The sequence below is a fragment of the Apis mellifera genome, linkage group LG14, assembly GCF_003254395.2.
Source record: "Apis mellifera strain DH4 linkage group LG14, Amel_HAv3.1, whole genome shotgun sequence".
NCBI classification, from domain to species: domain Eukaryota; kingdom Metazoa; phylum Arthropoda; class Insecta; order Hymenoptera; family Apidae; genus Apis; species Apis mellifera.
In genome coordinates, this window is record NC_037651.1 from 3,356,577 (window position 1) to 3,381,351 (window position 24,775).

General features: G+C 31.2%; 1 protein-coding gene, 1 long non-coding RNA gene and 1 other non-coding gene across 6 annotated transcripts in view; 1 reads left to right on the top strand and 2 right to left on the bottom strand.

Annotated features, from left to right (window-relative positions):
* Positions 1 to 24,775, bottom strand: part of LOC102654450 — a 186,326-nt gene that overhangs the window by 156,861 nt on the left and 4,690 nt on the right. The gene's annotated exons all lie outside the window — the stretch shown is intronic.
* LOC412927 lies at positions 8,254 to 23,573 on the top strand. Of its 3 annotated transcripts, none has more exons than XM_006559990.3 (8): positions 8,254 to 10,897; positions 14,693 to 14,794; positions 16,329 to 16,431; positions 17,091 to 17,222; positions 19,092 to 19,531; positions 20,383 to 20,608; positions 20,677 to 20,935; positions 21,265 to 23,573. In XM_006559990.3, exons 2-8 carry the CDS (start codon positions 14,720 to 14,722, stop codon positions 21,881 to 21,883), a joined length of 1,854 nt encoding a protein of 617 aa, XP_006560053.1. In that variant the 5' UTR covers positions 8,254 to 10,897; positions 14,693 to 14,719; the 3' UTR covers positions 21,884 to 23,573. The 3 variants fall into 3 exon arrangements, with proteins under 3 accessions (XP_006560053.1, XP_006560052.1, XP_006560054.1); XM_006559989.3 differs by having other exon boundaries at positions 14,711 to 14,794; XM_006559991.3 differs by having other exon boundaries at positions 8,254 to 9,401; positions 14,711 to 14,794.
* Positions 17,759 to 17,831, bottom strand: TRNAT-UGU. Its single transcript has one exon. It is a non-coding gene; the product is annotated as a tRNA-Thr (tRNA).

Genomic DNA, 24,775 nt, shown 5'->3' on the forward strand with positions numbered 1-24,775 from the left:
ATAATTAATTTTCTATAAAATATTTGAGAAAGAGTATTAATTGCCTTCTTCTCAAGTATTCTTTTTTTCTTAGTAAAAAGAATTAAATATAATCTTCAAGAATATTCAAAATAAATTCATTTTTCTTATTCAACATCTCTGTTAAATTCTTTCTCATTTATTATATCTGTGAAAATTTCTAAACAATATTTTTGATCAAATATCAATAATATTAATAACAATACAATATAATTTTAAACATTCGATAAAATTTGGATATTCGAATATCGTCTCAATTAGATGAAGCATCAAGGATCCGGATAAATTGGCAGATCTGTTTATTACGCTCACCAATATTAAACACTGCCAAGCCCACTTTGTACTGAACCATTACGACACACACGTGAAACTATAATTGCCAAATTCCCTTTTCGATATAGTAGTCGAGACAAGTAGCAATAAACAATTTTTAGTCGGTAAAAATAAAGAAACTCGGGAGGGAACGTGTGAGGGAAAAACGTACTTCCACATATCTAGAAAAATCTCTTTTGTGGGATGTAAGTGAAATTATGATGGATGATACTTGAAACGAAGAAAGGGAAAGAAAATTTCATCCGGTTTGCCAATCGCTCTCGAACATTGTCCTAAAAATCATTCAAAGATCTACTAGAGATGATGTAGCGAACAATCGAACGAGAAAAAAAGAAAGAAAAAAAAAAAGGAAGGAAAGAAAAATATATACAAGAATCTAATAATCGCACAAGGAAACGAGTTGCGGGATATGAATATATCGGATCAATTACTATTATCTCGAAACACATTGTAAATAATATAAGCGTCGTGTGCTCGCGTACATCAAATATTACACCGATTTCCCTACCGGTTTAACTCGACGAAGAGATCAATTCTCGCAAGCGATATCTTTCTTTTTATGTAAACGACGATTTTTCCATTATCGACTTTGTAAACTTGATATCACGGAATAGAGTAGCGAGATGAGGGAAAGAAGAAGGGAAAGGGAGCGGTCGATTGATCGAAAGAGGAAGAAAAAGACAGAGAGAGAAGGAATAATGAAGGCAGCGAGGAAGAAGATGCGAATATCGATGATACCGAAAACTAGCTGTAGACTGTCCTAGCTTGTAACGAACATTTCGACTTTTCTTACTTTTTTCCGACGTGGAGAACGCGTGCGAGAAATTTTTAGGTACCTGTAATTAACATTGTTAACGACTATACATATATATTATATACATATATTATATATATATATAAAAGAAACCAAGGCGCCTTCGACGACTCGCACCCACCATTCTGTACGAACCTTCGACAGAGGATTGTTAAGGGGATCGTGGAGAGAGGATTAATGAACATTCGTGGTCAAGTTTCTTTTTTTAAATCTCTCGTGTCTGGAAGGATCGAGGATTAGATCAAAGATGATATATCTTTGGATCCACGAGTATTCGTTAATTTGATCGACACGGAGAGAGGTATTGAGATACACACACACAGGTCGTTAGTGGAAGCTTTTTTTTTCCCCTCGTAAAAGTAAAAAAAAAAAAGAAAAGAAATAAAAAAAAAATACGTACGCTTGCGTTTTCCTCGACGTTGACAAAGGATGGAGAGATCGGCGAGCATAATTTATTGTCTACGATAAAATAACATTTTTAGCGAGGCAGCAGAATCCTGTTGAATGAACTTTTAGCAGCAATAACACTGATAACCGCCACGTAGTGAAAAAAAAAAGATTAAGTAGTGTAAAAGACCAATAGGACGATATTTACGATTTCTAATTCGTAAAGAGTAAGTCTAGCACGTTAATATATTGATTGGATCGATCGGTTGGGAAATATATATACATATATATACGTGATATTATAGATTATTAACGGATTAGCAATTTCGAATTTGTAATTTGATTAATTTCGAATAGAATAATTGGCAATTAATATTTTCGAAATTATTCAAATCTATCGAACATTGTTAATTGACTGATATTAGATTTGAATTAGTAAATCAGATAGTAATTTCATAATAGAGAAAATTTTAATTATAATACGATTCTATTTTATTAAAAGAGGAATCTTTAAATAGATTTTATTTTCAAATACACGAGTTTCTTCTGAATGATAAAAAATAATTTGTAAAAAGGTATACTATAAACTTTAGAAATATGATTTATTATTATTCTCTCTAAAATTAGAATTGATCAACAAACAATTGACTCATAATATTGATCTTGATAAAACATATCAAGGTTCAATTAAAATCTTATTTTATTCTCACTTGCAATATTATTCTAATTTTCCTTTTTTTTTTTTAAAGGGAAAGGGCAAGAGGGCAAAGGTATATCTCTCAAACGATCGATTCGATGTCAGTACATTGCTCAATACCATTGATCGGGACATGGAAATGGAAACAAGACTCACTCTTGTGTTTACGATAGCGTTACAAACCACACGACTCATGGAATTATTCACGTGTAGACAAAAATAATACCGTTCTAGTTTCGTATAGCCGCAACGGTGTATTCTTTGTATAAACAGAAAAAGAAAAAAAATAGCGAAATGAAGGAAGGGGGAAAGGGAAATCATTTGAAAAAAGAAAAAAAGATAAAAAAAAAAAGAAAAAACAAAAAATATCGCCGGAAATATATAAGAAGATCTCGAATATGAGAGTGCCGAGAATAAGTGAAGTAATTTCGAAAATCGACTCGTGGGGGAGGAAACACTATAGATAATCATTTCGAGGGGTGCATGCATGATAAATGTGTGGGTGATGATGTACGACGATGAGATGAGAGAAGGATGAGAAATATGAATTAAGGTAAATCAAGTAAATATAATCAAGGAAAATCGTGGCACGAATTGAATCAATTCGATATTCTCGAGCTTTCTCGAGGAAGAAGGGAGATGTTTGGAAAAAATTAGAGATTATATCAATCTTACTCAATTTAATTTAATCATCCGAAGTGGAAATACGTGTAACGTATTTTTGGCTGCGATATTAAAAAAAAAATTTGATCGCAATTTCCTTTTCGCGAAATCGATCGGTTTCTTTTTCTCTCTCTCTTTCTCTCTCTCTCTCTCTCTCAAATTCAAAGTTCAAATATCGAATTGAAATCATGTTGTCATTCGTGTTCATTTCCTGCGAATCTAATGAGTAGTAGAAACGATCGATTCATCACGCATGCGTAGATGAACCTTCTTTTTCTGAACCGATCTAGCGTTGAAACGAGAGGCCAAAATCAATCGTTCGTTGTGTAAAAGGGCGAAATCGTAATATCGTTTGAACGTATATGAGGGAGAGAGAGGCATCTGTGTATGAGAGTGTATATGAGAGTGTGTGTGTGAGAGAGAAAGAGAGAGAGAGAGAGAAAGAAGAACCTTAGAGATAAATCTTAACGTACATATAAACATACAACACACAACTGCCTAGAAACTCAGATTAATAATATTGTAACTTACTATATTATATACAATTACAACCGACATGTCCAAACGCACAAAGGGGCAAGTTTGGCAAGACGAGAAGACATGTAAATAGGAGTATTATCGAGAGTGTAATGTAATCCACAGTTGTATATAACAGGGGAAACGAGGAGGGATCAGTTTTCGGGAAAACTGACTGAGGGGAGAATCGGAGGGGAAAAAAGCTCGAAAGGCTCGTTTTCTGTCGTTACCTTACGGCTACGATTTTTCACTTTATCCTTCCTCGACAGAATGTGTAACATTTTATCGATCGTTCGGAGCGGCAAATGGAAAACTCGTGAGCCAAAATGTGTGAAAAATAGAAGGGGTGAATAGACGAAGTTGACAGAATTGCCAGAATTTTCCAATGTGTTTTTTAATTGGATGAAAAAAAAATGGGATTCCATATATATTCCATCACGTTGAGCGAAATTTAAAATTTTTATCTAGCGTTGAACGTTGTCGAATATTTATTGTAAAAAAAGTTTGTAAAATTTTATTGTATTTATATAAGCGCAAGATGAGAGCAGTTAGATTGATGAAAAGATTATTTGATTTTGCAGATTTTTAATAATTGTTATTCGAAATATGTGTTTCACTTGAAGATGCTGCAACTTCGTCCGTTAATCTTTTCGAAAACTACGATAAATAGTCGAACGCTCGAGATAAAGCGTGTGAAATAATTAAAGATTTTTAGATGATTTAATAATGCTTCGATGCAATCGAGAGAGAGAGCGAGAGAGAGAGAGAGAGAGAGAGAGCGAAAGAGAGAAAGAGAGAAAGAGAGAGAGAGAGAGATTTAAACCAGATAGAAAACATATATTAACGTGTTTAATAATATTAAAAAGTTCACCCTACGGATATATTTTTATCTTTTTTCCAATTTGTGATAACCTACCCTGTTTGAATCATCAATAAATCATTCTTATTTATTATCTCGTTTATTTTTTTAATTCGATTAATTATTAATATCGTTACGTATCAATCAAATCACACCTCGTGCTTTAATAAAATATGAAATCTTCCAACCAGATTAGCGTCTCCGATCGATCATATTTTTAATATAATATAAAATATAAAAAAAGAGAAAAAAGAGAAATGCGAATTGTCTCGAGCTATTCGACGAACGAAATAATAACGCACGCGAAAAATCTTTTTAGATGAATTTAAATTAATAAATGAAGTAAAGAGAGAGTAATTAGTACGAAATAAAAAAAGAGCAGCTATTTACGAGAGAAATTGTGCGAGGGAGAGAGAGAGAGAGAGAGATTGTAAAGAAGATGTATGAGACGAGAAGGAAACGAGAGAATGAGAGAGAGAAAGAGAGAGACGAGAAGAATGTATAGGCGATTATTAAAAGAGACTATGAGAATTAAGATGATATAGAAAGTTTTAATAAATTAATTATTAACGCTATACAAGCAAGAGACACTATTGATACCTACTACCTAAGGAACATAGTAAAATTTACGAGCATGTACGCAAAACATTTATACACTACCGTACTATACAATCAATTCAAAAATTTAAAAACATACATACATACATACATATACACAACATAGAAAAGGATGAAAAATACCGTGCGTAAATGAATTAATACGTTCGCTACCATCGTTTCAGGGAAAATTCTTCTCCCGACTTTTGCTTTGATTATAATAAAAAATACAAAAATACAAAAAAAAATGAACAGTAAAAAGTTTGTAAGAAATTGAAAAAAAAAAAAAAAAAAAGAAACTAAAGCGTCGTGTAATGATACACTCGTGGCAGCGAACATGTTAATCTCGAGATCGATTAACGAACATGAAACAGACACATAAGACTAAGGTTACTTGCTATTACGTATATAAAAAAATATATATATTATATAAATAAAAAAAACAAATATATATATATAGAAGTGAGGAATGAATGAAGAAATGCGAAAACGAGGTTGAAGAGATTGAGCGAACGTGGAGGTGAAGTAAATGGAGGATTTTTTTAAGAATAAATAAAAAAGAAAAAAATCGTCAGGCCAATTTCTCGCGAGTTGATTATATTCGGCTCGGGAAAGAAAGGAATGGGCACTGATTAGAGAAACATCCAAAAGTGATACGATTGTTTATCGTGATGATTTTTAGTTAGGCCCAATGGGGGCTGAATCTTAGAATCTCGTGTAATAAACCATTATAATTTTAGGGACTTCGGTTTGTTTGATGTTGAAGAACCCGCGGAAGAACGTTGAATCGATCGTCGTGGACTCGTACACACAACAGACCACTAAAATCGAATGTTGTTTATTAGAATATCGGAGGCCATCGCGTTCCTATCCGAAATTATTTATTTGATCTGGATCCTCCGTTCTGAGGAGAATTTCGGTTAAACAGCGAAGCGATTCATCATTCGCACGATGTGTAGTTTAGATTTTGTTTAATCGGTTTTTTTTTTTATTCTTCTTCTTCTTTTCTTTTCTTAGAACGTGAGTCAAACGCCCCGAGTTCTACTCTTTGATGTGCAGCATGGTGCACAGATGAAAATTAAACCCCGGATTAGATACACAAATACGGAACTATGGAGAAAAATATTTCTTTTTCCCCCGCAAGTGTATTTCCGTTCTATTAACTTCGCGAAAATACTTTTTCGCTGATTTTCGATAGTAGATATTTCGCTGTTAATGAAATTTAATATTTTTATTTATTAATTTGTTGATAACCACGTAAAAATTTTTATATATATATATTTTTTTATTATTGTAAAGTATTTTGAATTTCTGATTTGATAGTAATATCAATAATAAAGGATATTCTTTTCAATAGATAACAATATTATTAACATTGAATGGAATTAATTTACTTTCTCAATTACAAAAATTTTTCTAAATATTAAATATTATATTGTGAGAAATAATCATTTCGAGTAAGTTGTATCAAAATACTTTTGGAGGGAAATTTCAAAATAATTCAACAAAAGAATATATGAAAATGGTCTCGAAGTTTGACAAACAGATTCGATTTTATGTGCGGACAAAAGGTAATCACGTCTCGCGTGATAATGATTCACGCGAGAGAAATAGAATTTAATGAATCGAACGAGGACAAAGGCGATAGCGATGACAACGACGATGATTTTATCTATGTTAATCTAGAAGACATTGCTGGAACAATGATTTGTACGCCTTCTATGAAGGACCGTAGAATACATTATGTTACCTAATATTCGTAAGCACGCATTATCTAATAAACATTATTTACAAAACGAAAATCGATTTCAGTGGCAAGAGAATTTTTTTCATTTTTCTCCCTAGAAATAATATATAAATCATTGAACATTTTTTTTTCTTTTTTAATTTAACTTTATGTCAAATTTAAATTCTGCGTGTGAAACGATCAAATTTTACGATACAAATTTTCCTTTATTAAAAAGTTCAATATTAATTCCGTTTTTGAAAAATTTTATTCAATTAACAAATTTAAAGCATCGCGAAATTTATAGTAAATAAAATAGATAATACGTAATTTTGATAAAGAAATAGCAAAGAAGTTTTTTTTTCTTTTTCTATTATAGGCAAAATATTAATTTTATTTATTGAAAAATTTTTTAATTAGCGTTTTTAATTTTATATTTATATTTTCGTCTTTGTAAAACGTGGGACGATGTCGCAACATCGATGATGAACTCTTACCATTTAACCTTTTAAAAAAATATTTTTTGCAAAACAAAGTTTTCTTAAGTCTGATGAGTTAATAATATGCCTGGGAAGGAAGATCAAGTTAATAATATACCCAGAAAGGAACAAAAAGTAGTTGGTATCAATGTTTCACGAGCCAATGAACTGATCAACAATTTCTCATCGAGGCAAGTCATCCGTCGCAAAAGTGCGGTCCAAAGAAAAATATTAGAATCTATAATGAAAAATCGATCGAACGTTCAATCCTTTTTTTTTTCATATGTTTTAATATACGCAGTGAAAATATATCGTTTCGTATAAAAATAATAAAGATACTAAGAATTTTCAATTTCAAACCGAATATATCAAAAAGCATTCAAAATTTTAATTATACGAAGAATCAAAAGAAAGAATTAAAATTCTAGAATAACAAAAGTACCAGGAATTTTTTATTTCACAAAAGAAAAATATAAGTAACTGAATATGAAGTAACCGTACACGAATCGCAAAAAGTATAAAATCAAAGAAAAATTCTTAAAATGAAGAATTCTAAAATAACAAAAATATTAAAGAAAATAGTTTACTCTTTCAAACAAACCTTCGTTCAGCCAAAAAATAACTTCCAAACGTTGAGGTAAAAAGTGAATTTAAAAATATAAAACAACAAATTTTAAAATAATAAAAATATTAAACAAAATGCCAACCGAAATCGTTCCCGATGAAAGATATTCCAAATCTTAAAAAAAAAATACTTTTAACGTCGAAAATTAATCTTCAAACGAAACCATTCACGAATCCAATAAATCGAAACAATTACCACAAAAAAAAAACTCAAATCTCAAGATCCAAATTCTTCCAAAAAAGAAATCATCGTTATATATGTCTCTCTCCAACCACTCGAGCCCTATCTCTCTCTCTAACCCTCGAAAACGAGCGAAAGTAGGGGGAAAAAATTTCATCTCCAGCCACCTCCCTCCCGAAAAAAAGGAAAGGAGAGGGGAAAAAAAAGATGATACAAAACAGCGTCCGATAGCGACTGACACAATGGCACTCGTCAAATCGACGATAAGCGTCGACGTGTCGCCCCGTCTCATTTCGAACGTGGACGAGAGAGAGAGAGAGAGAAAGACAGAGAGAAAGAAAGAGAGAAAGAGATACGAAGCGAGAGAGGACAGAAGGATCCGTAGAGAAGAGAGCGTGCGATATAACACATCGATCTGCGTTCGCGCAAGCGTGTTTCCCCGTTGTCTGGCAGCCCGAGCAGATTTTGCCCGTGCCACCCTGTATAGGCCGTGACCGGGATACGATACCAACAGGTGATGCTGGAGGAGTACGGAGAGACACTCCCTCAAGCGGCATCGTTGATCGTCGTCCCCCGAGTCCTGATCCTGACTGGTGATTTAAGTAAACGTTTTTTAAACCAGCGTCTCCTGTTCCCGTTTCCCGTTCAACTAGTTCTCCACGGAGGAAGGAGGATCAATCGTTAAAAAACGTAACGTTAAATGAGAGAAGAGAAGAGGATCGGGTTATAATTATATATATTCGTTGATCAAAGCCTTTCCTCGATCAAGCTTTTCGATCGTAGTTTCAGTGAACGGATACCCAAAAGTTTCTAATTTTGATTTCTTTTCTTTTCGTTTGCTTTTGTTCACTTGTATACCATAGTGGTTTATTTGCTTTTTTCTTTCTTTCTTTCTTTCTTTCTTTTTTTTTTGCAAAAGATTCTGTGATATCTGATGAGATGATAGTAAGAGGAGAATACATCGAAAATCGGAAGGGATTAATCCTGGATAAATAGAAACTGATAAATAGTCGGTGCTCGGCCGGGAGATCGAGGCCTCGTACCTCGTGGTTTATGCACGTCGAAGTTGGAAAGCCGTGGGCAACGCGTGTCCCGTAAGGTGGGACAGGAAGAGAGGTGGGAATTCTCGTGGTGGGAAAAGTCATGGATGATGATCCAGTGCGGATTCAGCGGGTCCCGGCCAATGAGTCGCAGGATCGTGCGTGAGAAAGGAAGAAAAGAGGAAATTTGATCAATTGGATTAATTGGAATATATTATTGGATTTGTTTCTCTCGATTGGGATGGATGTTTGGAGAGTGAAACGGACTCATTTGTCGATCAGTCGAGCATCGAAGATCGCTGAAGGAAAGGAGCAACGAGGATGTGGAAGGGATGCGAAAGAAGATTGTCGAAAAGATCGATGTGTCGATGAAGAAATGAAATTTTCCACTTTCCACGCCTTTGTGTTTTGAAGGAAATTTTAAAGTTTGGAGAAGAGTGAACGCCGAGGGAGGAAGAGAGCAAAAGGTATTTCTCGATACTTTTTTCGAGATAAATTAATGTAAATTTAACGCGAAATTATTAACGATTATTATTATTCGTTTTTATGAAAAATATTCTTTTCTATCTCTTTCTTTTTAAATAACTCAAGGATTTAATTACTTATTAAAATATAACAGTTAAAAGAGAGAGAAATAAATGTAAGAAATATTTACACGAAACGGATACGAAAGGGATAAATAAATGAGTATCGCCGATATCGAAAACAACACGAGAAATAAATGCACAGATACAAATAAATAGCATTTGGAAATTCGGAATGGATATGGAAAATTGGAGCAATCGATTGCTAGTGGTAAATGACTCTGACTTCCCTGATTACACTATAATATGATGAAACCCCGTTCAATTTAATCTACGATAAATCTAATTGCAAATTGTCGGATAAAATCGGCGTGCCGAATGCTTTCGACTGCCTTCTCCCGAAGCATTGAAAGCACACGAAACCCGCAAACGAAAATCATCGCCAAATTTTTACCAAAATTTCTAATAAATAATTCTTAAAATAAAAAAGAAATTAAAAACAATTTCATTCATCGTTGAATGAAAACGATCGAACGAATTATCAACACATCTCTCGAAACTTAACTCTCGTTGCAAAATACAACACGACAATTAAACCACTTTAAAAAAAAAAAAAGAAGACGCATCTACGGTTCTCTCCTGAAAAGAAACGAGCCGCAACCGTTTACAAGCATCTCGTGTAAAGCAGGAGAAGTGAACGAATGAATCCATTAAAAGAAAAAAAATATCAAACAGAAGGCACTTCTCAAAGGGGGACTTCGTGAACGAGATAAATATCAAAGAGTTTTTTTTTTTTTTTTTTTTTTTCGAAACTTCATCCGGCCGCCCCAGTTACAAAATTATCCCGAGTGTCTAACACTCTGTGCGTGCAGTCTGAATCGATACTCTGTCCGAATTTTGAAACCTTTCGTTTGTTTCGAGGGAACAAAGGGTTAAAGGCAACACCACCGTTAACGTACAACGAGGACCTCGACGTGTGAATGAAATTCGCACGTTACAGGATTAATTGGCAATTCGCTCGACGGTCGGCTAATTGGGGAATTAGGGAGGAAGAGAGCCCAGGAGGAAGAGAAGTCGTTGAAATGACAAACGTGGTTCAAGAGGCACACGGTCTAAGTGCGTTTCTCGTGCTCGTCTCGCCGCCAGTGTTTCTCGCGTGCCACGTGTTGGGATGAAAATAAAACCCTCCGATACACGATATTCCGTTGTGAATGACGATGTGCTTTTTAAAGTTTGATCCATTGCTTGTGTAATTGATCGAAGGGATACGTTATATATATCTTTGAAAATTGAAACGAGGCGCGGAACGTGGTTGTACGATTTTAACGATAACGTTTTAATAGACACTCGAATGGAGGAAACGAACTTGGAAGAGAATATTGGTCGTCGAGGAGAAGAGTAGAGAGATGGTACGATAAGGAACACGGAGTGGCGGGAAGGTGAGTGGAAAAAAAGAGAAAATTTGTTTTTTCTTATTCGATTTCTTGCTATAAACGGAATGGAATGGTTGGCTGTTTTATTTTAATTTTATATTTATGCGGATTGAAATGTGATTCTTTCTGAGAATTATTTTTAATCTTGTTTAATTTCGTATGCATTGTGTTATGATTGAATTTTTTTAGCGAATTTTATCAGGGAAGATATAACGCGATCATAACTGGTTTACGATTCATAAAAACTTTATAAACAGAGTGGAAGATTTAAAATTAAGATAAACTTTTAAATTCGGAGAGAATTGTGGAGAAAAAATAATTGAAAAATTTTCAGAGGCACGATATATGTATAGAATATTAGAAAATCGATAAGGAGGGATTTTAAAAATATTATTTTCTAAAATAGATGAACTTAATAATACATTTTTATCTATGGATATACTATCTGAATAAAAAGACGAAATTATGAATTAGAGAGTGTTTAAAAATTATATAAAATAGTCTGAGAAGCGAAATAAATAATACGCAGAGTGCAATTAAATTAGAAGAACCTCATAAATTGTATTAACAAAGAAACAGAATTGAAAAGCGTGCACAGAAATAAATAATACGCATAAGTAAATAATAAAAAGAAAATTATTCAAAATGAAATATCACAAAAATACGTTCGCAATGATAAATAATACGCATAATTGTAATAATAGAAAAATTATCTCCAACAATATCTAAACTAGCTATATATGAAAAAACGAAAAATCTAATATTAATCTAATTTTATTAAAATTAATATAATTAATGAATTATAATGGAAAGCGTGCACAAAAGCATATATTACGCAGACCAAGAAAAAGAATTAAAAATAATTTCTAAAAATCCTTACATTAAAAAAATATCTCCTACTATCTCAATACAAAATTATTAGAACGAATGTCTATCGAATTAAATGAAAATATAGATGAATACTCGACGAATCTCCAGCATCGATTTATCCAAAAATAAAGTTTAAAATATAAAAGAGTTTTATCTCTCCACGAGTATATAATCATCATCACTTTTTTTTTTCCAATTTATACCACCATTTCTCCAACATTCTGTGTATCATACCATGTTGCTCGTACAATCTAACATCATTGCTGCCCGTCCCAATGCAAACTTTGCATTATCTTCCTTTAAATTTCTTATCTCACGTGAACGTTCCCCGCATCGTTAGCAAGAAAGCACCTCCGCAGGATGAAGTTTAATCACAAAAGCAATCCTGCTCTCCGCATATTAAAATATCCCTTCAGGGTAGGGGTGGGAGGAGGATGGGATGAACTTAAAAGCCGAATATCACACGCCTTTTCACTCGGGTGTACCAGAGGATTCGTTCGACCATCGCAAATAATCTCGTAAATGGAAGAATGAAAGATTCTTCCTTCGAATACTCGTATGAAAATATCGAGAAAAAGTTACTGGAATATATTAAATTTTTCTTTTTCTTTTTTATCTCTCGAAATCTGCATTATTCAAAGGGGCAGTACTGTTAGTCGCAATAGTCGAATTGGACAAAGAAGAACAGTGGAATGCGGCCGAAGGTCGTGGTTATGCAAATGAAAATGGCTGGGTTCGATCGTTACGGCAATGGCAACCAATGGAATTCGTTATTTACTTTATTTAAGATTTTCTCTTTGTCGCGGATACGTGACTTCCTTTTGTGACTTCACTTGAGTAAATATGAATCTGAGAGATATTTAACATACGACTCTTTGAGAGTGCAATTAAATTATAAGAAATTCGAAATAAGAAATTTAATTATTCCTTTATCGTAAAAAATTTTTTCAATTTGACTTCTTTCTTTCTGACTCTTATTTTCTTCTTACTTTTTCGTTCGTTCGAGCATTCTTGCTTTCGAAGATTGATCAATAGAGGAAAAAATAGCAATCGTCAAAAGAATTTAAAAGTGCAGAACGTGTCGAGGTTAAATCACTTTAATTGTAATGAATCTTTTTATGCATTGAAAGAGTTCACTTTATGCACAATAGAACTTGTTTGACCTACAATATTTTATTCGAACGTAGGAAGAGATAAAAATTTTTTTCACAGAAATACGATCCGAATAAAAAACAAAAAATTGGAATGCCACTATTTGTATCGCACAATTTTTAATAAAATGATAAAATTTCCAGGACTTACGATACACTTTACTCTTCCATTCTATTGAGTTGTAACTCAAATTAATCGTTGAATATCCGCGAAACTTAAACTTTTTTATTCAATAAAATATATTAGTCAAACGTGAATAAATTATTGATTCTTCAAAATAAGAAAATATTTATATTTACACTTATAAAATAAAATGAACAATATTAAAAAATGTGTCTCGTCATTCACGATAATATTATTATATGAATAAATATTTCTGATTGTATGAAATGAATATATTTATTATGATAAAACAAAATTTTATTTCATCTACGAGACATTCCATGTGTCTCGTTTTCATTTCAATAAACCATTCACAAATGTAAATTATGAATTGACATACTCATGCTTTGAGATATTCCTGTTTTGTTCCACATTGTTTGATACACTCATTGTTGTAATTTACTACTCGCAATCTTAATACAGAATTCATTTTCTTTATAAATATTATATCATCTAAATCAAGAAACTATGAATTTTCAAACTCCAAGAATTAAAATTCCATTAAAACATATTCCATCCTCGAAAGCAATTGAGAATCTTCAAAAATCTAATTCCAACTTTCATAAAAATAAAAATTTAGAAAAAGACACGTTACAATTTGTCACAAAAGTAGTAGAGAGTCACGAATCGATTTAAAAACACCATCTTCAACATCTCATATACACTTATTTTCTCGTGAATATTGGAAACGATAAAATTCAAACCTCAATACCAATATAAATATATATATATATATATATATACACCCCTGAGACTCAGGGTTGAAACCGCAATCGAGCTCGAATAGATCTCGGATCCCGGCTAAGCCCGTGATAAGAAAATAGATAAGTTGTCGGTCATAAACATAGATTGGGGAAAAAGAAGCGGGTAAAGAAGGATTTGGATCGATACAAAGTGAGAACTTTCCACTTGGTGGAAGAAGAGATGTGAAACGTGGACGAACAATGCTTTCCCTGCACTGTGTGTTGCGCTCGTACGTACGAAAATTGACAGATAATTTTGCACAAACGCGTTATACACGCTCTGGTTACGTGTATCTATCCTTATGTAAAAGTGAATGGGCACGAGAGGAACGGTGGTAAACGGCGAGGCGTGCGCTGCATCACGTATCACGAAGTTGTATTATAAAGCGACGTCGAGCAAGAAGTTTCGCCTTCTGTTAAATGAAACGAGGCACTGGTACTCCATTTTCGAGAAACTCATAGACGTAACTTGTTTACGAGAAATGTTTGCTGGTAAATGGTGCATGGAATTGATGCATTCAACGAAACCGTGGTGGTTCGAATCAGAAAAATGTTATGTTCGTTTTCTACCGCCTCTTATCATTGAATTGGAAGAAATGTGTTTTTCTGTAAATTTTATCATAATTTTCGTGAGATTAAGAATTGATGGAAATTCGCTGGGAAACGTTTCGATGAAATTCACGATGAAAAATAATTTGGAAAATATATAAGAAGAGAGAAGAAATTTATTATAAATCGTTTTCATTCTCGCCACGATTAATCCCATTGTTATCTTTGATCAAGACTAGATCAATTAAACTTTTCAGTTCAACCGCGCCCCGAATTATCTTTTATTAAATTTACTACGACGCTAACTCGTTGTTTAATAATGCAGGATTTATTCCAACTTTAGGAGAGCAAAATGCCCCAAGGAAGCATCCATTGGCAGGGGACGCAGAGAAGAGCCTGCGGTCCAGGAGCTCACTGGAATGTTCAGGTTGGTTTCAAACTTAAGTAATTTTTAAAATTAATACACGTATCTAGCTAAGAATCTACTCGAAATCGTTTTCGATTATTTTATTAAATATATCTTTCTATCTTGAATTTGTATCATAATTTTTAAAAATTTCTATCTAAATGCATTTGACGAAACACTTTTTTTAAAACTTATATTCCTGCTATTATTCATTATAATAATTTTGTATTTAGTAAAGTAAATGAAAATAATTTTGGTCATATATTAAATAGAACAAAGTACATGCTATATATATTCAATTACAAATTTGCATAAGTAATCCTTTCTTTCTTTTTTTTTTTTTTTTTTAATAGAGATACGATTCATTCATTTTCTTCTGGTCGATTATGTTATGTTATAGATAAATATTGTATAAATAGAGCATGTATAGTTATAGACGCGACCACATCTGCATAAATTGATCTAAAATTGAACTGTGTCAATATATTTTCTAAGAAAGAAAAATATACTGAATAAAATAATTAATATAAGACAAGAAAGATTCTTTTTTTTTTTAAATTTTAAAAAAGAAATGATAAATAATATTTCTTGCGATATTATTTTCAATTCAACGTTTCTTCTCAAATTTTGAATCATTCTATTTTCAATTATTTGTACAAGATTTTTGCCAATATCCACTTGTTATTTGCATTCGTCAAATATTGGCCCAGTTCGGTCATCGAATTAGAAGAAATCAATGAACATGAATAATTTTGATTTTTCTAAAAGAGAAATATGCCTTTCATTAAAAAAAAAAATTGTTATCTGAATAATCTTCGTGTTATCTGGAAAGTGAAACACGAGTTCTCTCGACAGTATCCGCAGAGAGATATTATTCGCGAGCATGCGATATTGTTCAAGTGTATATGCAAACAGAAGCTCGGCTGTGCATACAAACGCGACTGTTCGCATCTATATTTGCAATACGAGGAACAACACGTTAACGAAGAAATAATTTCGTGCAAATCTAATTACTTTTCTTAATTATGCTCAAGTTACATATTTTTACGTAAAACTCGAATAATTTTTAATATCCACTTTTATATATCCGATAATTAGAAAGAAGCATGCTTCAAAATTTTATTTATTAAATTTTATATCAAAATTTTCTTAATTTATGCTACTCGATATTTTTCTACAATTTTCCCCTAAGCTGTAGCACAGAATTAAATTTATCATCTTTCTTAATTATTCGTAGATATTTTAAAATTAGATCATGTAGATTTTTTTTGTGGCAAGAAATATTTAACACCGAAAATATATTTTACAACACTGATTTGAAAAAAAAAAAAAAGAAATGATTCTTATTTTCATTCTTAAATAAAAATTTTTGATGTATTATCAATCGTTTGATAATTATTCCACGAAGATAAATTGTGTGGCATCGACTGTATAAAGTGTCAAGTCTGATTTGAAAAGCCTAAATAAAAACGAAACACGATGATAAAGCATCCATGATCAACGAGAGACATGGTCCAGGTTATTAACTGTTAACGAAAGCAATTAAATCGAATAGGTGGTGAGAGGCAAGGTGACAACACGATGCTTGTGGTACGCCTGCAAAGCTCTCGGAATTGGTCTGCTACTAATGCTTTTAGGAGCTTGCATGGCGACCATAGGTGAGTAGAACTCCGGGGACTAATCAATTTCCATTAAACATTATTACTGTTACGATCTATTTGAGAATAATGTGAAAATAACTCAACAAATTGTGTTTAATATACCAGACACCTTTAAAACTACACAGAGACACGTAATTATTAACTCTTTCGTTACGATGAGAGAATGCATGTAAAAATATTTTTCTGAGTATCCAACAGTAGAATTTATATTTCTATAAAATTTTACAATTAAGAGATATAAATCAGTTTTTTAATAGTAACGAAAGAGTTAAAAAATAATAAACAAATCATTCTTTCCTTAAAATATATGAAAGATATAATAGATGCATGATTAATGATTTGCTTTTAACAATGCTTGTAACAATTTTATAATATCTATGCGAGGCGATATACGAATTACACCGCTCACAAATTTGCGACTTGATCAGCATGAATAGAAATAAATTAACGTTATCAATTACCAATCAAATCTGGGTTCAATAGGGATATATTAATAATATTGCAAATTATTAATATAAACAGCGTTGAAATTTTCTATCGCACTGATGATCAAACATGTATATTCTAATGATTTGATTCAACGATTCTGATAATCGTTGAATCATAACGTGCCTATTTTTCTCAGAAATATCAAAGAATTTTATATCTGCACGTAGGATACTTCGCAGATCAGCTATCCGTGGCTCAAGAGATCAGAGGTAATTTAACGATAAAAGTGAAGAATGAATCACGCGGATTTCATCTGAATAACCTCAGTTATGCTGGCCCAATTGTAATGGGCGTAGGAGGTAATGGTAACATTTTATGGAATGATATTCTCGAATAATATTTCTCATTTTATAATAGTTATTGCTACGGTCAACGTTTCGATAGTAAAATTATTTTAAAGAAATTTACTATTTACAATGTATATATTACATTGTTAAAGATTTCGAACGTTGAATAAACATAAGTTCCAATAATAGATGGAAATATAAAATTTAACAAATGATCACAACAGTCGACATTTACAATGATTAAATGAAAAAAGAATATTTAAACGTTGAAAAATAGCATCGATATTTTGTAAAAGTTTCTAATAAATTGTTATATTTATATACATTCGTTAAAAAACGAAATAGAAAATACAATCGTACGATAGTACAAATATAATGAAATGAAATAGAATATGAAAGCGTAACAAACAGCATATAGCGCCTATTGTTGAAAGTTTAACTTATTTAATAATAAAACAAAAAATGATATTTGGTTTGTTGTCTGAAACAATGTAGTGCACGTGTCATTTCTTTTTTTTTTTCTGGAAAAAAAATGGAAAAATAAGTTTTGCCCCCAGAGAGATTTGAACTCTCGACCCCTGGTTTACAAGACCAGTGCTCTAACCCCTGAGCTATGGAGGCTCACGGTTAGGTACGTCTTGAAAATCGTATATAACGCCAGACATTCTTCTTATATATTCTTCGAAGAATTTTCAATTAAATATAAAAACTTTAAACTAAATTAATAATTATTTCTATTAATATAATTTAATATAAGGTAATTTTCATTAAAAATTGAAAAAACCAATAACACTTAGTTAAACGCGTATATAATACGATTAAAAAATTCAAATTATGTTAATTTGAATTTGATAAAAAAAAATTGTTATTATTAAATTGCAAATATATTTTATAATATAAATCATTCATGATAATTTAGAATACAATACGTATATAATTTAAAAAAATAATGATATAGATGATATAATAATTGATTTATAATAAAATTATATTATAAAATATAATATAATTTTGCAAAATAAATAACAATTTATTTTTAAATAAAAATAATATATATTTATATCAAAGAAAATATTACTAATACTATAAAGTATGTATATTTGGTTAATTAAAAGTTAATGATTTCCATTATAATACAACTTTACCTAGTAAAATTATAATTAAAATATATATTCCACGTATTAAGATAATAATTTCATATTTCTTTTCATCTCGTTTGATAAAATGTTCAAAAACTCTTTAGAGACCACTTAATCCGTGCATTATCAATGCTTTGTTCTTTGATTTCACGAATTGATTTTTTCAACACAAAAGGATAATTGAAAAGAACAAATTAACAATATATTTCGCTTTAATTCCTGAAAATTCTTTGATTATCGCATTCATAATACATTATCATTACTGATTTTAATTAGTTAAAATAATTATTAACCAAAAGATTTTTAAATAATTGATACATATCGAAATATATATTCAATTATTTCTAGAATAATTAAAATATCTGACGTTATATTACGAATTATTTTCCTTAACTTCAAAAGATATCGAAACTTTAATTATAATATCTCTAAATAAAAATACCAAAAAGTACATCTAGTATCTATTTGCAATCCCATAATTTTCACAAAATGAACAATCAAAGTATACATTTGAAAAAGAAAAAAAAAAGAGAGAAATATCAAATATCATTTATCCCTTTTATTAAAAAAAAAAAAAAGAAAGAAAGAAATTCCGATTTATAAATCACAATTACTGAAATTTTACGCTTTCTTTCCATGATCTCTAAATGAAAATAACGTTAGCTCAATAGGTTAAGTCGATGACCCGAAGCACTTGAACTTTTAACCCGTGATCCCTCGGTAATGCGATAAAATCCCACAGGATTTATCGTGGTGGCTGCCTGCGTAATGACCTTCGAGGCCCGTGACAACGCTGCCAAAGTGGTTCCGGCCCGTTTCCGCTTTAATCAAACGTCGACAATAAAAAATACGAGGAATCAACGGAACCGTAGATCCACGTCTAGTCAAACGACGAAATGGGATCATCAATTAGGCGTGTTCAAAGTGAACAGAAGTCCGAGCCCGAGCATACACGAGGTCTCGAGGAAACAATTGACCGCGGAGTTCATGCAGTTTTCGAAAGAATTGAACGAGAAACAGGCTGGCCACTCGATCAAGAAGAGCCCCAGCGCGCCAACTTTGATAGAGAAAAAATCACCGCGTAAAAGAACATCGAAGTACGCTGGATGCGCTTTATTAAATCCGGAATTATTGCAGAGACATGCCCTTTCCGTTGACAATCCGAGCTACAGCCCTCACCAGGTATTGATAAAAAGATAATAAGAGAGAAATTTTGTAAAAATCTTTTTTTAAAATTAATTAGATTTGTAATAATTATTAGGATGATAATATTTTTTTTTTAATATTTAATGGAATGATTATTGGAAATGATGTTAAAGTATTTGTTAACAACAAATCTTAGGAAATATATGAACCTTCAAATTGAAGGTTTATTTGCCGAGTAAAGCTAACTATACGAATAACATTTTGAATAATTCAGTTAGGATAAAACTTCATTCAATATTGAGACAAAATTTGATTCATCTCTAACTCTACAATAAATTATCTTCGTATGTTTTGCTCTTAAATTGAGCTTTGAATTGATTTCAAATATGTACAATTTAAATATTTAACGTTTGAATATAAAAGTTTACGCGTTTATTACATGTATCTCTTGGTATGCAGATAAGATAAGACCCGTATGAAGTGAAACCGGCATAAAACCCGTTTGACTGTTCATAAATTGCTTTATGATTTTTTTTTTTTTACAATGAGAATTAAAAAGCAAAAGTTAACGAACGAGATAAACCTTGAAGATAAACAAAGAAAATAAATAAACTCTCAAAGAATAGATGTAACGTGCAACACTTGTACAAATATTAAATATCACATGTTGAATAATTTTTTAATAATTTATTGCTATTAATTTAGATTAAAAATTGTATCATATAGAAAATCAAACATTCTACGTTATATTTTTATATAATTATTTTGCGTTAATTATGGAATCATTTTATAAAATCATATTATTTTAATTACACTTAATTTTGTACAAATTTCCTCTATCATTTATTTGTCAATCACGTACCTGATCAAGGTAATTTTCTGAATAGGTCAGCAGAGAAAGTTTGGATCAGCAAAAGATGGGAGGAAGCCAGGTTTCAATGGCGATGGATTTGCACATTCCTAATAAAGGTCCAGTTACGTTGAAAGTTAAAGATAGATCGGACACGGCGAGACGTCATCAACTGCTTCGACAAACGAAAGTTGATTACGTGGAAGAAGTTGATGAAGCTGTTAAATCACCGACTGGTCGCGGTTACTCGCCTAAATTATCAGGTTGGTCGCGAAAATCTTATCCGCCCGATGATGAATATTTAACCAGCTACGGAATTATTTACGTACAGGTGCCTATAGCAAATACCCGGACGATTTTGTGCCGAGGAAAAGAAACTCGATAGATATAAAATTATTAGAAGAATTGACAGCGTCGAAAGATCTTACGAAAATATCGCCTAGAGATTTTCGTAAAATCTCTTCGCCGAGCTTCCATAAAATGTCATTCGACAAGAGTGGAAGTGATCGCAGAATCGAGAGAAGCATGGGCCAGCGTAAAGCCAGCCTTGAATTCAGGAAAAGTCCCGACTTTCGAAGGGGAGATTACAGGTAACGTTACGATTTATGCACGTTTAAACTTGGAAATAAACAATCCTTTCCTTTCTTTTTAATAGTTATTAATTTAAAAAAAGAATAATTTTTCACATTCTTATAATTTTAAATTTAATTTTCCTGCTAATTCGAGAGAGAGAAATTAAATTTAACCATCTTTTACGTAAAATATAAAATACATAATAATTCTTAGTCAATCTAATTTAAACTTGTATTTCTCCCTTCTTTTAATATCAATTCTTATTATTAAACATTATAATAATAATTGATAATTAAAAAGAACAATTGGAAAGTATAAATGAAAATGTTTGATAAATTTATCCCAGGAAATTGTCAGTGGACAGATTCAGTATCGATTGCGCTAAATACCTATCCGACGATGTGGAAATGAGATCAAGGGCGAGCAGCGGTGACAATCTGAGAAGACAACGGCAACCGAAACTGCATCATTCCAGATCGGATGACAATAAGAGGGCGTCGTTCGAAAGGCAGCAGAAAGACGCTCAATCGAGCCGATACTCTTTGAACACGCAAGCGGTCATCGAGAGTGGGGGATCAGAGGCCGAATTCAAGTATTTCACGGCAACGTCACTTGACACGGAGGAAAGTCGCGCTGACAATTCAGACGACAGCCACGCGATCGATATAGATATAGAACAGATAGCGGCTAATGTGCCGTCCGACGGGCCGACGGAAGCCGATGCCTTGCTCGAGGAACCTGAATTAGAGAACGTGGCCGAAACCGACGTTGAGAGGTATGAGACGACGTTGGATGAGACTGAAACGAGGTACGATGAAGCTGCATTGAGAAGGAAAAATTTAATACCTGACGATCAGAGATCGAAGAGACAGGGGAAAAGTAATATACGTAACATGGATGAAAGATTGGACGATTTTGTGAAAGGCAAAGAGACGATATTGTACATAAAAGAGCAGGAGATTTAGAAGAAAGACTATCGATCATCGTCTGATCTAGTATATGAGATTGTAATAATAAAACGTGTATTGCGACTGCCTCGAATGATTCGAGGGAAGATTTTTGAAAAATGTTCGAATTTTCCAAAGTTAAGTACACGTTTAATAGGATATTGAAAAATTGATAAATTTATTGTATCCAAGTTGATACAGCCAATTTGTTGTTTGATAACGAATATATTTGTTAAAGAAAAAAAAAAAAAGAATTAAATATTTATAATATTCGAGGTATAAAATTCAATGAACATTGCGCAAATTGTATAAAATAATGATCACGTTTAGAAAGGATAGATAGTTTATTATGTGGCAGTTTGTTACGATTGCATTTTTACATAGTGGAATTTAAACGAAATTTGAAACAAATGTGATGGAACGAGTACGAAGAATTATTAAAAACGATACTTTTCGAGCGAATAAATGTTCTTATTAATAAAATTCGCTCCGAATTGTTATAATTTCTTTTTATAATCGTTTCCTATTGTATTTCGTTTTGCGATTATTCGAATAATTAAATTAATCTTCTCTGATTAATATTAAATACAGTAATACGCGATGATACATGCTCAATGATCTCAATCACATTAGTGTAAATAAAGTTTAATATAGTTTATCGCGGATTGTATTTCGTTGCAAGACAATCATTTTTTCGAAAGAAAATTACTTTCCTCGCGAGAGAAAAAAAAAAACATGATAAATATAAAAAAAAATTTGCCGCACTGATGACAAATAATAAAATATACATACCTTCTTATGTGATCCGTTGATCTGTACAAAATTAATAATATTTATAATGAAGAAATACATAATAGAAATTATGTTGAAATCGCGAAACATATTTCTGCCCAAGATTATTATAGCCTTCTGCATATGTACGAACAATTTCGTCATTGTTTATGACGAAAAAAATAAAGCGAAGAGACGATCGTGAATTGATTCGCGCTGATTCATCCGATTATTCGAGCTATTTCAAACTTGGCGATGTATCAAAAGTTAAAAATATTTAATATGAACTATAACGCAAACACGTAGCATAAATTTTTAACAAACTCGAAATATCTAGAAAATAAAATTGAAAAACAATGCAAATCTTACGAACTATTTGCAATGATTCTTGAAATTTTACTAAAAGCAGCTATTTTCCAGTTTTTAAAGCTTTCAATATATATATATATATCGTATTACCACTTTTTAATCTAAACTATAATGCTATGACTGCTAAAAAGAAAATAACAGAATGTATCAATGTTTCAAATAACATTTTTCTCGAAAAGTTATACGATTAAAAGATAAAATTTTAAGAACCATGCTAAGAAAAATCAATGTGTATTTATTCATATGACATGGTTTTTTCATTATATCATACCAAACGTATATACGATCATTATACAATGTTGAAACATCTCTAATAACATATTTTACAAAAGTTCAATAATTCGAAAATAGAATTAACTATCAAGAACTTTCTTATTCTATTGTTAAACCGTTTCACGTAATTGAATAGCCATAAATTGTGGCCTATTTCATTATATCAGATGTCGAAATCGATCTTTCAGATTCGATAAAAAATACTTTTTTCTTAGATAATATAACGAGAACGAAAGAATCAATGGATTTTATATGTATTTGAATCGAGTATAAATAAAAAAAAAAAAAAAAGAAATCTAGCAAAAAATGACAATCTATTAACGTCGAGTGATATATATGCATTGTTTAAAAAAAAAAAATGAAAAGGTTTAGTCAAATGATAATAAAAGAATCTATTTTTATATTTCTGCTACGATATGATGATTGAATTGATGAAATACGATTGAACATATTAAATCATCGTAAGATGAAATCACGTTCTAGTTTAATTTATTTTTAGTACAAATAATACACATTTGAAATCAGCGAAAGAAGCGATTTTATGCGCGAAGAAACTTCCTCGTTTATTTTCATTCGACATTTTGCACTAAAAATTGATAATGAAAAGATAAAATATTCAAAAATATTTTCTTGACAAACGAAATAAAACGAAAAGAGACGAAATGCGTTTATTCAGAAAACAAAAATTGTTTGTTATTCGAGTTTGAATGGACCAATGTTTAACAAAAAAAATATACGTATAAAAATGATAATTGAATGATAATACATATTTGGAAGATTGCTTCTCTGACTCGGTCTAATATTTCACGCCCAATTATTATGTACATATGTATAATATACTTGAGAAATTATTTATTAAATAATAAATAATACATTATGTACATATTTATTTTTAGAAGCTAAAATTTAACAATTTTTTACTTCTACATTGTCACGAGATTCAAATATTGTTACCTTTCTTTATGATGAAACAAATTTTTTAATTCTTTTTCAATAAAATTATTAAAATTCATTTAATAAAAACAAAATATTTGTGTTTTTTTTTTCTAAACTTGAGTATGGATAAATATTAATAAATATTATCTTTTAAAATTTGATTTTATATATCTACATAATATAATTTTAATTATTGAAAATTATATGTATATTAAATATGAGAATGCTATGTTAATTATTTACGTCAATATCGTATAAATATATAGGAAATATTTAATTAATAATTAACAAAAAAAACATAATCAAACTGTGATGAAATTGTAAGTAAATAAAAGTTACTAATAGTAGTATGGATTACTTGCTATCATAGTTAGTGCTGCTATATTTGAGGCAATATTTATAGATATACAATATATAACATAAATTCAAGAAAAATTACGTATGATAAAATTATAAACGATTTAAAGATACTCATGAAATACACAATCAATGATAATTTCATATATTTATTATTAAATAATTTAAAAACGCGTTTAAAAATCAATTTCTTAAAAATTGAAT